Here is an 18,588-nt window from a genome sequence, read left to right as displayed (position 1 = left end):
GCCATGCCTTCCTCTCCGTTAGTCAACTCACACAGAAAAAAGACCCTTTTCTATTTCCCCATATCCCACACATTCAGTGTTCCCATGAGGAAGTGACTTTGCTTGAGGGTTTAAACGATGGCTACATCACAGCCTGGTAGATCCTGTCTTTAAAGCCCCTGAGCCCTATCAAATGCCTTATGCCAAACAGCTGTCCTGGTGGAATCCCACAGCCCAGGTCTTACCAGCTGACCATTTTTTTCGCCCAGCTTGTGTAACTCATTTGAATGAAACAGAGCAGTGCCCCAAGAAGACTTACATAGAAGAGCCAATCAGTAACAGCAGTCCCTGAGCCCAAAGTTGGAGGAGAGAAGGGTGAAGTCAAAAGTTGCTTTCATGTCCCAATTTGCATTCTGTCAGTCATTGCCTAAATGAAAATGTTTTTGAAAAAAACAATTTGATTTTTATACCCAGTATCATCAATTCTTTGTGGGAAAGGACCACAGGAAAAAATGAAAGGCATCTATATATAAAATCTTTATTACAGGCAGTATTGGTCCATACACTAACACAATACCAACAGTACAGGTTTAATCTTTCAAAATCATCATTTAAACAGCAAAAGACCAAGAAATAAAATTTGAATCAATTAATTATTTTTCAAAATATTCTCAATGCACATTATCCTTAATTCCCTTATTATAGTGAAACATACAAATACAGAAAAATACCCCATTTAACAAATACTAGTGTTAAATGGTTATTTGGCTTAAAATCTGAGTTAAGAAAATCCTTTTTAGCAACCTACATACAGATAAGTAGCAAACTTTATTATATTAAACAAATTCATTCTGCTAAAACATGTAAAGAATTTCATCCATCATGTATTCTGATCCCAGTACAAGTGTTGATTCTCTTACCGTCATGATTCTTAATATGAAGGACCAACTCAAAGAGCTGTCCTAGATATAACCTTATCCTCTTCCCCAACACACTTCATCCAAAAGTCTGTTCAACAGATGGCAACCGGGTAGCAGTCACTTCACCATCTGATGCCAATGGTTCCGTGAGAGCGTGGCCAGACCTGTGAAACAGCCCATTTTCCTACCTACTTGTGGGTTGCTGCTCAGGAGGAACGATATACGCCAATACAAGCAGAAAATCTGCAGCTCCTCTGCTATGTGCCTTAGAACACTTTCAATTTTTCTGGTCAATGCTCTGATTAGGTATCATACATAAAAGCCAGCATATTAGTTTAAATCTTTAAACAAAAAACTATATTTTCCAAAGTCATTATCATTTGGGGCAATTAAGTGATCTTTTCGTGCTTTGTTGAGCTTCATCTTTAGGGCGTCTCTTCTTTCTTCCCATTCATGAAGTTCGGCGTTTCCATGTGCAAATTTACAGCTGCTTCCTTCTGGGCAGGTGCCATTCATATACCTGTGAGGACAAGTCAGCTGCTCAGCGTCCACAAGTTATTTCAAAAAATCATGCTGTGATTCTTGAAACTGTATGCTTCACTAGCTTTATGATTTGCATACAACTTTTAGTTAGGAACCTCAAGCCTAGAAAGGTAAATATTTTATAGCCATGACATCTACAATCGAAAACTCGGGCCAGGCACAGTGGCTCACACCTGTAGTCCTGGCACTTTGGGAGGCCGAGGCAGGCGGATCACCTGAAGTCAGAAGTTCGAGACCAGCCTGACCAACATGGTGAAACCCTGTCTTTAGTAAAAATAAAATTAGCCAGGCATGGTGGTGCGTGCCTGTAATCTGAGCTACTCAGGACGCTGAGGCAGGAGAATCACTTGAACCCAGGAGGCAGAGGTTGCTGTGAGCCGAGACTGCAACATTGCACTCCAGCCTGGGTGACAGAGCGAGACTCCATCTTAAAAGGAAACATCAGTACTTTATTTAAATGTACTCTGTGAAAAGTATTGACTGATAGGAGAAAAAAGACTATAGTTGTTCCTGATGTAACAAATAAATCAGAGGTGGCATTAAGGAAAAAATGTCTTCAATACTTTTAAGGATCACAAGGATCTAAATTAGGGAATTAAATACTGACAGTGACTTAACAAAATGAGCAATTCAGAATTATCTAGTTTTTCACTGAAAAAAAATTTTTTTTTTTTTTGAGACAGAGTCTCACTCTTGTCGCCCAGGCTGGACAGCAGTGGCACGACCTGGGCTCACTACAACCTCCACCTCCTGGGTTCAAGTGATTCTCCTGCTTCAGCCTCCCAAGTAGCTGGGATTACAGGCACCTGCCACCATGCCTGGCTAATTTTTGTAGTTTTAGCAGAGATGGGGTTTCACCATGTTGCCCAGGCTGGTCTTGAACTCCTGACCTCAAGAGACCCACCTACCTCACCCACCAAAGTGCTGGGATTCCAGGTATGAGCCACTGTGCCCCACCATACTGAAAAACTTTCTAAGAAAACTTAAAGGAGTGATACATATTAACATCTTCCTTTGATCTAATTTTTAGATTTTAAATATAATGTAAAAACCTTTTCAAATCTGATGAACATTTACTGTGAGCAAAGTTTGTGGCAAAGGGTTAGAGAATCACAATGGTGAACTCAAAAGTCATTTGGACAAATTGGAATGAACATACTTCTCTATTCAATTAGTATTAGAAGACTATTAAATCTTTTCATATAACCTAAGAAGAGTGAAAGGAATGGTTTGATGAGCAACTCAACGCTTTCAGCCAAAACCCAAGAATTCTTCAGGGTCTGTCAGGGCACAGCAACATTAGAACTTTAGCACCCAGATATTCTGGGTCAGCTGACATATCCATTAAAATTTGAGATCAGCAATTTTTACATGGAAAACTTGTAAAAATCTACATACCTATCACAAATACTGAAATACCCTGTTGGGAAGCGGTGCTGCCAGCAGTACTGGTCGTCCTCGGTGTGGAAAACCTTCTCTTTGTGCTTCTCAGAGGAGATGTGGCCCTGCCACTGCTTCTCACTGTTGCAGTTTTTCCCACACATCCAGCAGTGAAAGTCCACCTAATGTGCAGCAAAGACACATATCCCATCGGTCACCTGATCTAAGATCCAGACTCAATTCCAGAAAGCCCAGGCTGGTGGGAGAGCCAGGCAAGACATAAAACTCAGTTTAGAAATAGGGACAAGGGCCCGGAACGCAGTGGCTCACACCTGTAATCCCAGCACTTTGGGAAGCCAAGGCGGGCAGATCATGAGGTCAGGAGATGGAGAACTTCCTGGCCATGGTGAAACCCATCTCTACTAAAATGCAAAAAATTAGCTGAGTGTGGTGGCACACGCCTATAGTCCCAGCTACTTAGGAGACTGAGTCAGGGGAATCGCTTGAACCCGGGAGATGGAGGTTGCAGTGAGCCGAGATAGTGTGCCACTGCACTCCAGCCTGGTGACAGAGCAAGACTCCATCTCAAAAAAAAAAGAAAGAAATAGGGACAAGGAAAGGAGCACAGCATGGGAAAGCAAGCCACCACTCAGGACACAGAGAAGAAGGATGACAAATCCTGCCACCTATCCAGGAAGTCTCCAGTAATGAAGCAATAGTTGCTGGCATGCAAACAAGGATGTTTGCTGGGAGGACAAGAGGCAGGTACAAACAAGCATTCAGGAATGAATTAACACCATGAAGAAAAGCAGAGGACGGGAAAGACCAGGCCCCATGCCAACTCCAAAAGGACGAGCAGCAGCTCCATTTGGTATGCATGAACCGAGTCCCTGCTATAGCATCAGGAACATAAAGACGCTGGCCCTGTGGGGAACAGACCTATACAAAAGGAACTGTTATGAGAGGATTTAAATGCTACAACAGATGCAAACTCTAAGTGCTAAAGTATTTCCCAAATGTCCTGGGCAATAATTATCTGCAACACTGGATAAAAACAGATTTGGACTCATTCAGTGTGGAGTATGAATGAGACTTTTCATGACTTTCTTTTAGAGACACAGTCTCGCTGTCATCCAGGCTAGAGTACCGTGGTGAGATCAGAGCTCATTACTGCCTGAACTCCTGGGCTCAAAGGATCCTCCCACCTCAGCCTCCTGAGTGGCTAGGATTACAGGTGCAAGCTATCACACCCAGCTCCAAGACTCTTTAAACACCCCCGGTAAGCCTTATTTATTTATTTGTTTGTTTGTTTGTTTATTGAGACGGAGTCTCACTCTGTTGCCCAGGATGCAGTGGAATGATGTGATCTTGGCTCACTGCAACCTCCATCTCCCAGGTTTCAGTGATTCTCCTGCCTCAGCCTCCTAAGTAGCTGGGATTACAGGTGCACGCCACCATGCCTGGCTAATTTTTTGCATTTTTTAGTGGAGATGGGGTTTCACCAAGTTGGCCAAGCTGGTCTGTAACTCCTAACCTTAGGTGATCTGCCTGCTTCGGCCTCCTAAAGTGCTGGGACTACAGGCGTGAGCCACTGTGCCCACCCCCAGGTAAGCCTTATGATCCAGCAAGTCGAGGTGACCCTTCTCTAGAAGCACTATGGAGCAGCCAGGCATGGTGGCTCATGCCTATAATCACAGCACTTTGGGAGGCTGAGGCAGGAGGAGGCCTTCAGCCCAAGAGTTTGAGACTAGTGTGGGCAATGTGGCAAGATACCCGTCTCTATAAAAAACACAAAAATTAGCCAGGTGGGGTGGTGAGCACCTGTAGCCCTAGCTACTCAAAAGGCTGAGGTAGGAGGATGACCTGAGTCTGGGAGGTTGTGGCTGCAGTGAGCCATAAGCGTATGACATATTCTGGCCTGGGTGACAGAGCAAGACCCTGTCTCAAAAAAAAAGAAAAGAAAAAGGAAGAGAAAAAAAAAAATATATATATATATATATATATATAATAAAACAAACACCAAGGAGCACTAAGGTAGCAAGGGAATCAAAGGTAGACATTCACAGGGCACGTCACAAGCAAGACACACTGGGCAAGGCCAGGCCGCACCTAAGCCCTGCAAGGGGCAGTGAATATGAATCCAACTGTCTCAATAGACCGAGTTGCCAAAAAACAAAAAATAAGTGCTGTAACACATACACTTACGAAAAATTTTAACGGCATACCAAGCAGAACTGTAGATTTTTTTAAGAATAAATGTGTCATCCGTAGGTAAACATCGCCTGGAAAAATACACACTGGATCTGTTCCCCCTGGGAAGGGGAACATATGGGGTTCCAACTTTATCTGTAGCCTTTTATTTATTTTACAGAAGGAACCACAACAAATTGTTAACATCAGTTAACTTGCAATGGTGGGCTCAAGATATTCGTTATATTATCCTTGCACTTTTCTGAAATTTTTAACAGAAAACCAAAACAGTTAACAGACCACTGGTAACTTAATGTCCCCAACAACCAGAGAGGGAGAGGCCAGACTGCAGGCGGTAAGTGGGGAATGTAAGGTCCAGTGGAGTAGACAGCCCACATTCCTGAGCCATCTGCTGGGGCCTCCCTCTGGGGAAGAGTCAGAGACTCCTCACACTTCACTAATCCATCAAGACAACCCCACTGGGAGACATAAATAATTGACTGAGGGTGCCAGGCAAGTAAGGAGAGAAAGGAGGACTTGGATTTACAATTCTCTGGCTCCCAAGTCAGAAGGATTGAGAAAAGAATTTTTTCACATGAGGAGAACTCATCTAGTGGTAGGAAACCATTAGAGAGAGAAGATGAAGACACAGAACAGAGAAGGGCAGGCAGTAAGTAAGTCATGGAGCCAGGTTTTGGAGAAGATGGGAAAGAAAAAAAAGGCTCCATCAACAGCTTGGCTAAGTGAGGGGAAATGAGCCACAGTACTTACTGTAACTTCAGCATAATCTGTTGGCATGTGAATTTGTTTTCCATTTTCCTTGTTTGACTGACTGGCTACATCTTCACTTTTTTCATTTTTTTGACTCTTTAGCCAGAGTTCATAAAATTGCTCCATATCTTGTACTAAAGAAAAATGAAATACTTTCAGCAGCTACAACTAAACACCATTTAAATACATACAACTGTGTTCACGTTTTGTATCAGTCAGCATACATTTCAAAAGAAACTCAAGAGGGCTGAAGGAGACTGTTATATTAGACATGGAGAGATCGCCCGGTCCAAGCAGCAGGTAAACTCACATGCATAAGAACTAATTTCAGGACTGTTAGATGGCAAATGTTAGTTCTCAAGATTAATGAACGCCCCCCTGCATTTGCATAACACTTTGGGGTGTTTAAAACTCAGAAACCATTATAAATGGTATTGCCACAAAAGCCTCAGCACTGCCTCTGTCGCCCTGCATTCCACACTCAGTGTCAGAGCTAGAACCACACAAGGCTACTTACGTGGCTTGGGGGACTTGGAGCTGATATACTCCTCACTGCTTACTGAGAAAGATGAGAAACATGCTACTACTGGACCAAGATTCTGACCCTGATGGGAGTCCATCAGTCAAGCCACAGTCCCAGCGGGCAGACATGCTAGGCTGCAACTGACAAGACAACCATGACCAAGTCCTGGGCAGTGGCTGCCAGTTGCTTCCTATGGCAAGAATAGGTGTATTCTGCATTATTGCCAAGTGCTACAGCCGAGGTTTCTCAACCTCTGTGCAATTGACATTCTGGCTAGAGAATTCTTTGCTGGGGACATGCCCTATGCATTACAGGATGGTCAGCAGCATCCCTGGCCTCTACACACCAGATTCCAGTAGCAACTTCTGTCAATCATGACAATGAAAATGTCTCTATAGACATTGCCAAATGTCCCCAGGGAAGGGGAGGTGAGTGGCAAAACTTGTTCCCAGTTGAGAACCACTGTGCTAAAAACTCTGGTAATGAGAATCTGGTCAAAACTTAGCTTTGTTGTCTGCTCACGGTTTCTAACAATGTATCATCAGGCAAAGATTAGAGAGAAACTCCAACTCTTTCTTCCTTAAGACCAGTGGTGGCAGGAGTCATTGCAAGAGCCTGGTATGTAAGGGCATCTTCAGTACGGCAGGACTGCATGGCTTTACTTTGAACAAGACAGCTAGAGGGAATCCCCTCCACCCATCAGTGACTATTTATGTAGTTGAAACATGGCAGGCGACAGTCAAATCTGGTTGGTTCTTAAAATCCAGTCTGCGGTCAGTATACCTTTCATCAGTTTACTTAAGATTAAAGAATAATGATCCTTGTAGTAAAACATTTTATGGTCAAAAGTGAAAGGTTGTCTGCAGCTCCTCTCAAAGGCTCCCACAATAAACTTGGAATTTGACCAAGATAAACATTCTTTCCTTGGACCTCTGATTCTGAGCCTGTTTGATTAGTAATGGCTCCCTGAAGAAACCCCCAATTCTAACCTGGTTAATTCAGAGGGCAAACTATTTCCAATACGAGCAGATGATCTGATTTAAACAGTCAAGGAGTAGTGAATTTCCCCCCGAAGCCATTTTTTAGGAATACCTCTATTAAATTTAAGGATACAGACCTATATATTTATATCCAAATCTGACCTAACCAAACACAGATCAGATGCAGATCCTACCCCCCTGAGGCTGTGCCCACATTTCCCAGGCATCACCAACAGAGCTACTGACAAAACAGGGTGCAGCCATTTAGAATGCAAACTGCTTTCTGTGTTCACAGGAAGCCGGCATATTTATAGAGAGGAAAGGAACTTTCAGGCCAGCTAGCTCAAGGACACAGCTAAAAGATTAACTTACTCCCATTCTCCTTCATGTAAGTCCAAACTTCTCTTTCCTCAGGACTATGAGCAAAGGAACAGTTTCCAACATATTGACATTTTTTCCCAGAAGCAATGTGGTTGCACAGCTGTATTAAAAAAACATGAATATGATTAAAACAAAGTACACATAATAAAACTGCCTAATTTTTACATTTAAGCAAAATAAGCATTAATTATCCATGCTAATACTTAGTAATCAAATTATAAAGTAAGATTAATTTGACTCTATTCAAACTGACTATATGCCCTAAATATATGAGATGACATTGATATTAAGGTTTCCATCTCAAAATTTTTCAAAAGAAAATTTCCACAACAGAGTAAAGCATGGAACATTTTCTTACAAGCAAACGTCTATAAACTCACTTATTCAGAACATTTAATCTCATAATGAACATCTCTGGCTCTCTCAGTCTGACAGCTCCTGTGTCCCCTGCAGAACACTCCTGATTCCTCCACATCAGCACTCGAATGCAGTAAAGAAACTGCAGCCTACTCCAAAGGTTACTAAACAGTACCCAAAACATTTCAGAAATTTAACTTACTTATAATCAGTACTGGACGCTAACCTCGGCCAGAATTCACTACATATGCATTATCAGAAGACAGTTCTCACACTAGCCATACCATGGAGTTACACAGCTTTCAAATAATACCTCTTCAGGTTATTGGTATTTTTATTTAACAAAGTAAACACAGTGATACTGGTAGGAAAATAAAGTGATCGTGATCAGCAGAATGCAGACTTCCATAAGAATCATGACCCCGGAACCAAGAAAACCTCCATGACTGACAGTCCGTTCTTGAATACCATCAACCTACTTGTCCGTAAGAGGCAGAAATCCTAGTACAACTAATTATTAGCTTATCTTAGTTTGTGCTTCAACGGGAGCTGGCCCTATATTATTTAGCTTACATGACATTAAATGCTTAGCATCTGTCACGTTTTTCAGAGTTTTTGCTAAAGCTCGGACAGCCCTGTTAACACTGCACATTTCCTGCCTAGGACCAATGTCAGTGACCCCACCCTTAAAGTTTTCTGCATAAAGTCAGTAGTGCATAAAATAGTCATATTCTTTCCCCCAACAAACCCCAATAAGTATTTAGTCATATTACTAGGGAAACATTTACCATAGTCTTTTAAAGCTCAATGATAACGAGCAGGGAGAAGAGAAGGTAAAGGAGACAGCCGGGCACTGTGCTGGGTGTTTACATAACACCATCGCACGTAATTATTCTGATCTTGAAGATGACTGTCCGAGAAAACCACCTGAGTTGTCCTGGACTTTCCTACTCATGGGAGAGAGGGTCTGGAGAGCATCTAGAGGTAATTCAGTTTGCTTCAGATGAGCAAACTGAGGCTGAATAACTTGACCAGGGCCCTTCGGGCAGGCTTTGAAGCCACTGTCTTTGCACCTCACCACACTGTCTACATACATACACACACACAGCATAATTTCTTCTTTAAGAAAAAAGGTCCCTTAGTAATACCTAGTATGGCAGGGGAAAAAAAAGAGGAAATCAGCTACTGTAATGTCACACAGTAATACACCATGTTTGAGATTCAAGAATAACCAACACTCTAAGCAGCTGCCTCAGGAACTGGGTTGTTCCTAGTTGTCCTCATTTTAACAAAGTTCTTGATATACATATTATCTCCATCATCCTTTAAACCACAAGAAATCAGGGTTACAAATAAACCTCTTTCCCCCTCCTACATAACCCACTAAAAAAATCTGAGTCTAAAACCACTTGGATAAAACATAAACATACCACTGCCTTGCAAAGACTGTTACTCTTGCAAGTTTTATAAAACTGTAAACTACTGTAGGTGGTGAAAGATACATCTTCAACACTTTCCTGCAGTTCAGAGGGAGGTCTCATTTACAAGGGGACTCTTCGGTCCACCTGCCCTGCTTCTCTGGGCAAAAGGTTCCTTCCACATTTCCTCCATCTGGGGAGACAGCTTATACTACCTGTCAATGCTCCAAGTGTCCCTGTCTGCTAACGCAAGTGTCAAGTACCTCTAGATGGTCTCCAGATCCTCTCTCTTGTAAAGAGGAAAGTCCAGGAAAACTCAAGTAGTTTGCGCAAACAGTCATCTGCAATATCAGGGAAGATGCTACAGTGTACCAAGATGGAATGTGGCACTGCTGAATGAAATACTATCTTAACTTTAAGTCGGACTAGTATTTTCCAGTTTTGAAGGGCATGTTCCTTCTAACATTGAACATTTTCCTTTGGGTTACTTTTAGAAAGTCTGATAAAGTTAGGTGTCGTATAGCTAAGTATCCCTTGATTCAGTGAAAGAGACAAGGAATGATAAAAACAAACTCATCAACAGCATTCATAATACTACTGAAAACCTTGGGTTTGGTATCAAACCAAAGGAATCACAATTAATAAAATTTGCTCCCTCCCCAAAGTAATTCATCTAAAAAATAAGTTAAATTGTCCCCATAACTTTTCCTCAGATCCACTATCTATTTACTTTTTCCAAGTAACTCATAAAATTCCATCAGTATGAAAACTGCTCTGGAACCATACATATACTAAAGGGGAAGGAAAACAGAGGAACCATTTAAATCACATTATTACTGATGAATATTATCTAAAGGCCTTGAGTTCCAATCTGAATTACTACTATTTTCTAATGATTTGAAATGCCTAATTAAAAAAAAAAGTGGCTTAAAAATTACGTATGTACATCAAACTGTAAAGGCATTTGTTTCTTTGTGGGGAGAGGACGGATGTTCATCCACTTCTTACGTTCAATAGACATCACTCTCATCGCACGCCGGTCTTTGGTCCACCTAAGAAAAATGGAGTTCAGAAAAAAACAAAGACACACAAGCAGAAGACATACACAACGGGAGAGGTACAAAGTTTGTACCCGAGGAAACGGAGAATTTTTTTTCTCAATGCTTCTAAAAGAAATGCCTTATGATTCTATATTTTCACTTTCTATTAACATTTACAAACATTCCCTACCAACTCTAAACAAAGAACTGATAAAATACAGGGAAAAAACCCACTACTTTTGAATTCTTATCTACTAGGTCCTAAAAATCTCTTCCCTTGTGTTTGTAAATACTCCTAAATTAGCTATTTTTCTCTCCTCTCTTCAAAGCTTTAAGCATTTTTCTGATGTGTATGATTTTATACCTATGAAACAGAAAATGACAAAATAGGCATTGTTTCCACACGCAATACTTACGAATGCCTTGCTTTTGCACTACAATATTTTCTGTTTTTGTCTGGTTCAATGACTTGACCGTTTCTCAGACACTGGGCACACACAAACTTGATCTTCATATTAAGAGATCCAGGCATTATTTGATTACCAAGTACCTTAAGCAATTAAGAGATTAGCTTTAATGTTTTTAACAGAAAACCAGTTTTCCGACAACAAAATGCCAAATCAACATGTATTTTTTTCACAACTGTATACAATTTTTCAGTTTTGTCTGGCTTGATGACTTGACCATTGTATCTGATAACTCAATCTCCAATTCTTCCCCTAAATGTAACAGAATATCATTAAAGCAGATTATATGATATGCCAAACATTATTTATTTATTTGAGATGGAGTCTTGCTCTGTTGCCAGGCTGGAGTGCAGTGGCACGATCTCAGCTCACTGCAACCTCCACCTCCTAGGTTCAAGCGATTCTCCTGCCTCAGCCTCCCGAGTAGCTGGGACTACAGGTGCACGCCACCACACCCGGCTAATTTTTGTATTTTTAGTAGAGATAGGGCTTCACCATGTTGGCCAGGATGGTCTCAATCTCTTGACCTCATGATCCGTCCACAAGGGCTTTCGAAAGTGCAGAGATTAGAGGCGTGAGCTACTGCACCTGGCCCCAAATTTGATGAAACTCATCTTTGATACTGATGACTAGAATTATTTCATTTGGATCGGGGGGTTTAGGGGAGAGCAATGGAAAAATGAGATATGCCAGGTGGAAAGCTAACTATAAACATAATCTACTCCTCTGCCTTACTCCAAGAATCCATAAAACCCAAAACCGTAAGTGTTTGGTCAATTAAACGAAATACGAAAACAGTGTCCTATGCTCTTGGCAGGCATTGTGGGATGCCTAATTTTTTTTATGATGATCAACTAAAATACAAAATTTTTTCACATAGGAATGACTCAACTGAATAAACATTAAGAAAATAACTGGACTGTGTTAAATATACCCAGCAAAAACCAACATCTATCAGGCAATTCCAGAAAGTACCAAATGCAGAAAGTGCACAAGAGGAAGATACCTGTGCTCCAGGTACATTTGCTTCCAAATTCTGCCAATATCGTTTAGATTCTTGAGCAATAGCATCATGTGATATACCTGGGGAATATACGATCCTTCCATTAAATTATATGTATAACAACAACAGCCCACCAATCTGGGTGCAGCCAGACTTGGACAACCATCAGCTTCCCAACTATTCTTACGCAGCCTAATCCATCATCAAAGATGAATACCACATCACTCTTTTTTGAAATGGAATATTCACAAATATGGCTCTCTGTGCCTTCTGAGGAATCTTTCCTCCCTACAAATGCATGTAACAACTCGGATCGGTAATTAATAACATGAGAACACACTCAAAAGAGGCAACTCTAAAAATCAAAAGTTTAAGGCTCAGGACAAAATCAATAGCTTTTCCACACCTGGTTGATGGAGAAGGGTGGGTCTCCAAATTCCCTTTTTTTTTTGAGACACTTTATCACTTAGGCTGAAGTGCAGTGGTGTGATCTCGGCTTATTGCAACCTCTGCCTCCCAGGTTCAAGTAATTCTCACACCTCAGCCTCCCCAGTAGCTGGGATTACAGGTGCACGCCACCACACTCAATTAATTTTGTATTTTTTGTATAGATGGGGTTTTGCCATATTGGCCAGGCTGGTCTGGAACTCCTAACCTCAAGGGACCAACCACCTCAGCTTCCCAAAGTAGTGTGATTACAGGCATGAGCCACCACACTAGGCCCAAATTACTGTTTCATCAAACTCTGACTGCTCTTGAGGAGACATACTTCTGAGTCACACACAAACCTACCTGTTTCATTTTGCATAATCCAGACTTTCAGCTCCACAAGACTATGGGCATAAAAGCACTCATCTTCCCTTAAACAGCCATACCGAACCTCATGTCGACATAAATCAAGCTGACACTGACCATGAAAAGAACGTATTTTGGAGTATTTTACTGTTGTCTCTCGCAAAATGTGGACAAGGCACCTAAGATGAAAACAGTGACATTTTAACACTGTTCTGTCATAGGTTTTTCAAATACACACACATACATACATACATACATACATACATACATACATACATACATAAAGTTCTACACTGGCAACACATTTTAAATTTTTATCAGAAAAAAAACAACAGGGCCAGGCACAGTGGCTCACACCTGTAATCTCAGCACTTTGGGAGGCTGAGGAGGGAGGATCACTTGAGACCAGCCTCGCCAACATAGTGAAACCCCGTCCCTACTAAAAATACAAAAATTAGCAGGTGCCTGTAATCCTAGCTACTCTGGAGGCTGAGGCAAGAGAATCCTTTGAACCCGGGAGGTGGAGGTTGCAGTGAGCTGAGATCATGCCACTGCACTTCAGCCTGGGCGACAGAGCAAGACTCTGTTTCCAAAAAAAAAAAAAAAAAAGCCAGGCATGCTGGTGGGCGCCTGTAATCCCAGCTACTCAAGAGGCTGAGGCAGGAGAATCACTTGAACCTGGAAGGTGGAGGTTGCAGCAATCCGAGATCAGGCCACTGCACTTCAGCCTGGGCAACAGAGCGAGACTCAGTCTCAAAAAAAAAACAAAACAAAAAGACCAATTCACTACATGCAATTGTTGAATTAATTGTGGGGGGTACTTATACTTTAAGCCATAAAATACCTAAATCCATACCATGAGAAGCTATACATCAATAATGCTTTTCTGTTTTACATAATATATTATTCACTTCCCAGCCAAATCTACCAAAAGACATTTTTAAATAGTCGTGATTGTTCTTCAAAACAACAACAAATGAGGAAAGGGCAATGCCTGGGCAGACACTACTACTAGTTTTTATATGGATCTAGAAAAAGAATCTATTTTGTCATTACAGAAATTAGAAACTATCAACATACTTATTGTCTTCAAACTCATGCTTTGTAACCGGGTGAGAACAAGCAGTAGAATTATCTTTATTTCTTTTACTTATCATTCTAGGCTTATGATCAAAACATTTCTGGAATAGAGAGAGAAAGATTATCAAAAAAGCATAATATAAAATATAAATTTTGTACACCCAGAATATTGTCCTAGTTTCAGTATCATTACAAAATTAAATCTCAATATGAAGTTTTAGTATTCTTTTTGGTAATGGTAGTAGCTATCATTTACTGAATGAATATTTTATCACATGGCAGGACAATACCTCTGGGCTTGTACATACAACTTTACAGTGGAAAAATATGTTTTGGAAGAACGTACCTCACATAGGAATATAAATTCTCCAAGATGTTCCTGGAGAAGTTTGAATACAGTAAGGTTAATCTTTCCATTGCCGCCAAAGAACGCCTCACGGCTGAAAGCCCCCTTCCGCTCCAGCGTCCATACATCTATTTCCTCTTGGCAATAAGCAAATGTGCAGTGGCCTGAATATCGACATTCCTCCTCAGCAGCAACATCTAGAAAGACAGCCAATGGAAAGACATTGAAAATATGGCAATTGGCCTGTACTCCCAGCTACTTGGGAGGCTGAGGTGGGAGGATCCTTTGAGCCCAGGAGTTTGAGGCTATGGTGAGTAATTATCTTGCCACACTACCCTCCAGCCTGGGCAACAGAGCAAGTCCCAGTCTCAAAACAAACCAAAAATGAAATGATAGTAATTGTTTCCTTAAAGCCAATGAATATTAGTAACATTTAGGGCATCATGTGAACTTGTAAAACAATTCGTGGACAGCCTCAAACAATGATACACATACTATTATCTGGGAATGGATGGTATCAACTCTTAAAAAAAAAAAATACCACAAGCCTTAATTGTTTTTATTACGGACCGTGAGAAAAGCCTTGATACTCTCATGGACTACACCTCAGTTGAAAAAGAAAATCATTCGAAGCTCATTCACATGAACTTGTTTGATCACATGAAATACCAAGTTCTCTCAAAAGCATCCTAACTACTTTTCAAAGCTTTAGCTCAGTGTTTTGATTCTGTTTAGAAAGAACTTAAGGTTGAAGACAGTATTCTGCTTAAACCCTGGTTATAGGCCAGGTGTAGTGGCTAATACCTGTAATACCAGCAGTTTGGGAAGCTGAGGCAGGCAGATCACCTGAGGTGAGGACTTCAAAACAAGCCTAACCAATGTGATAAAGCCCATCTCTACTGCAAAATACAAAAATCAGCTGGGCATGATGGCACATGCCTGTAATTCCAGCTATTCAGTAGCTGAGTAATGAAAAAATTGCTCGAAACTGGGAAGCAGAGGTTGCAGTGAGCTGAGATCATATCAGTGCACTCCAGCCTGAAAGATAGAGTTAGACTCTGTCGCAAAAAATTAAAAAATAAATAAATAAAGTAATATAAAACCTTGGCCACTGCAGTGGCTCACGCCTGTAATCCTAGCACTTTTGGAAGTCAAGGCGGGCAGGCGGTTCACTTGAGGCCAGGAATTTGAAACCAGCCTAGGCAACATAGCGAAACCCTTTCTCTACTAAAATACAAAAATTAGCCAGGCATATTGGCGCACGTCTGTATTCCCAGCTACTCAGGAGACTGAGGCAGGAGAATCACTTGAACCCAGAAGGCAGAGGTTGCAGTGAGCCAAGATTGTGCCACTGCACTCCAGCCTGGACAATGGAGTGAGACTCTGTCTCAAAAAAGAAAAAAAAAAGTTAAAAAGGACAGTAAAAACAATATAAAAAATATTAACATCTCCATCCAAGGAACTTGCTATTAGCTCTAAACATTTTTTATAACAGTCAATAATGTTCTAATAACATAATGCAATAAATTACATATTAATTAGACATTATAATAAATGTAGGAGGCACAGTCCTATACCACATACTGACATTTCAGTCAACTACAGACTGCATATATAATGGTGGTCCCATAAGATTAATACTGTGTTTTTACTGTACTTTTCCTATGTTCAGATACACAAATAGCATTGTGTTACAGTTGCCTACAGTATTCAGTACAATAACATGCTGTATAAGTCTGTAGTTGGGGAGCCACTGACTATGTCATGGACAGGCCAGGTGCGTCACAGGCTACACCATCCAGGTTTGTGTAAGTACTGTGTGATGTTCCCCTAATGCTGCATTTCTCAGAATGTGTCCCTGTCACTAAGTTATGCATGACTGTAGTTCATCACTTATGTAATGTATACCAATTAAGGAATGACAATATACCTTTACATATGTAATATGGTCCTTCATAATTTGTTTTTGTTGGTCTTGGACGTATTTTTTTCCATGATTTATCTTCAACATTCTTTATCCTACCAATTAAAATATCTTTCTTACATTTATGATCTATATTAGCATGGTAAGTGAAATCCATTAACTTGGGACCTGAAAAAGATGTAAAGAGGATTGCTCATATGCGCAAAAAATATTACAGGTAAATTTATAAGCAGACTTGAACAGATGAACATCAATTATTAAATTCCCACAGAAATCCCACTTCCACATCCCTAAAATGTACATAGGCTACTAAGGTGATTTTTGCCTTTTATGGTGTATCAGACAACACAATATTCTATTCAACACCATTCCTGCCAAAACAATACCCTTACTTAACTAGTAAGGAAATAATCTGGAGAGGAATTTCGATGGCTTATAAAAGTCAAGAACACTGTTAAACTAAGAAAGAAAATGAAGTTGACTCCAGATCAGAATAAACTGTGTTTATGTCACTTGATTTAAGAGTAAAGATATGAAACAAGATAACAAGTATTTAATTTCCATAGACACTGTATGGTATACTGGTCTTATAATGCTTTTTGCTAGTTCTTGCTCTATTTGAAAATAACCAACTTCTTAAGTATATACTGAGAACATAAGAAGTTTCATTAAAATTTCAAAAAGCTTCCAAAAATAGGTAAATATTCTATTCTACATGATTCCATAAATAAAATTACATCAAGTAAGAGCAGAGGCTTATCCTATTAGACTCCAAAGGCACTAAATCAGTAACTGCTACTTTTTTGGAAGAATTCAAAATAGGGACGGAAGAACCACAGTAACTGATGTTGTTCACATGTATTTACAAATTCCTAAGAACTTTCAAGGTTATGAGCAAGTAGTTTAATACTCTCTGCTTGTTAATTTGTTCTGACCTGATTTTACAAAACAGATCTGGCAAGCTTGTCTCAATTCATGGGTTCCTTCAAGGGGATGTCTTGGGGTCACTGATGAAGATGGTTTGGTAACTGCACTTCCAAAAAAGTTTCCAAAGTCATTTCTAGGCTGATTTGAAATTCCCAGGAAATTTTCAGAAGCAAACAAACTACCTGGTCCATTCATCTGCAAGAAAAATAAGAAGAAGAAAAAAAAAAACAGCCAACAAATATTGCATTATCACTGAAGAAAGGAACTGAATTCATCTGAAAAATAAAAGAGTCTTCATAAACTGAGGTCAGTACTACTCCATCCTTAATGCTCTTCTGTCTTAAAAACTGTCTCTTTCTACATTTTCCTCTCTTTGGGTTTCTAGGCATCCACCCCCCCCCAACTTTTTTGATCCTCCATATTATTCTTCTGCAAAAGTACACACACTTTACATGCTCTGATCTTATATTTCCTTGATTTGTTTATGCTATGCTAAAGCATCTTACACTGCCTGCAATACTGATTACTTTGCTATGACAAATCAAGTCTTAAACACAGAGCCGTTGTTACTAGACGTTCCAGAAGTCTTACTGTAACACAATTTCCTACAGCACACACAAAATTCAAGGGAGACTGTCATGTTCATTCAAATAACTCAGTTACTTAAGTAACTATTTTCAATTCAAGAGATGTATTTACAAAAGAGGAAGTGGCACTTACAAGTAAAAGGGAAGAATTACTGTTGTTAAGCGGTGTTCCCTCTCTAGAAGTTGAGGTGGACAGATCTAAAATAATAAAAAAACTTCAACAGACCTTTTCATTCTAATCATGTAATAAGAACATCAGGGCTTAGTAGCTTACTGGCTATGGCCTCCCACGCTATTCTCCCATCCCAGTGCCGAGAAACCTTCTTGCTCAATGTTGACACCCAAAGAAGGCTCTAGAGTCTGCTTTCCTCTAGAAACCAAGGGTACAAAGAAATTTAAATAAAAACCTAAATTCAGAGAAATAAGCTAAGGCAGGGCCCACCAAGTGGGACTGCTAAAAACACCAAGAAAATTCTTCATATTTAAAAATGGGAAAAGAGCCTTTCCTTTTGAAAATATGAGGCCAGGTGCAGTGGCTCACACCTATAATCCCAGCACTTTGGGAGGCCAAGGAGGGCAGATCACTTGAGGTCAGGAGTTTGAGATCAGCCTGCCCAACATGCTTAAACCCCATGTCTACTGAAAATACAAAAAAATTACCCAGGCATGGTGGCAGGTGCCTGTGATCCCAGCTACTCAGGAAGCTAAGGCAGGAGAATTGCTTGAACCCAGGAGGTGGAGGTTGCAGTGAGCCAAGATCTTGCCACTGCACTCCATCCTGGGCAACAGACTGAGACTCTGTCTCAAAAAAAAAAAAAAAAAAGAAGCAGGAACTGACCATAACATTAAAGTTTTCAATTACTTTCTCTTTTTTTTTTTTGAGACAGGGTCTCATCCTGTCACCCATGCTAGAGAGCAGTGGCGCGATCTTGGCTCACTGCCGCCTCAACCTCCTGGGCTCAAGGAATCCTCCCACC

At 40.5% G+C, this 18,588-nt stretch overlaps 1 protein-coding gene across 7 annotated transcripts in view; it reads right to left on the bottom strand.

Moving 5' to 3' along the window:
* Positions 1–503: 503 nt before the first annotated feature.
* Positions 504–18,588, bottom strand: part of ZC3H7A (zinc finger CCCH-type containing 7A) — a 44,059-nt gene continuing 25,974 nt past the window's right edge. For 6 of the 7 annotated variants that reach the window (XM_078344739.1, XM_002755921.5, XM_035267012.2 and 3 more), the window contains 13 exons: positions 17,745–17,809; positions 17,033–17,219; positions 16,104–16,265; positions 14,174–14,370; positions 13,828–13,928; positions 12,745–12,926; positions 11,956–12,032; positions 10,899–11,032; positions 10,389–10,494; positions 7,659–7,767; positions 5,784–5,917; positions 2,841–3,004; positions 504–1,419 (listed from right to left, as the gene is read on the bottom strand). In XM_078344739.1, coding sequence (XP_078200865.1) covers positions 1,230–1,419; positions 2,841–3,004; positions 5,784–5,917; positions 7,659–7,767; positions 10,389–10,494; positions 10,899–11,032; positions 11,956–12,032; positions 12,745–12,926; positions 13,828–13,928; positions 14,174–14,370; positions 16,104–16,265; positions 17,033–17,219; positions 17,745–17,809 — 1,808 coding nt within the window. In that variant the 3' untranslated portion in view covers positions 504–1,229. The remainder of the gene's footprint in view (positions 1,420–2,840; positions 3,005–5,783; positions 5,918–7,658; positions 7,768–10,388; positions 10,495–10,898; positions 11,033–11,955; positions 12,033–12,744; positions 12,927–13,827; positions 13,929–14,173; positions 14,371–16,103; positions 16,266–17,032; positions 17,220–17,744; positions 17,810–18,588) is intronic. The other variant, XM_078344740.1, reaches the window with a different exon arrangement.

Source organism: Callithrix jacchus, chromosome 12 (assembly GCF_049354715.1).
Source record: "Callithrix jacchus isolate 240 chromosome 12, calJac240_pri, whole genome shotgun sequence".
NCBI lineage: Eukaryota > Metazoa > Chordata > Mammalia > Primates > Cebidae > Callithrix > Callithrix jacchus.
The sequence above is the reverse complement of the archived record's forward strand: the minus strand, read 5'-3'. Positions and strand labels throughout refer to the sequence as shown.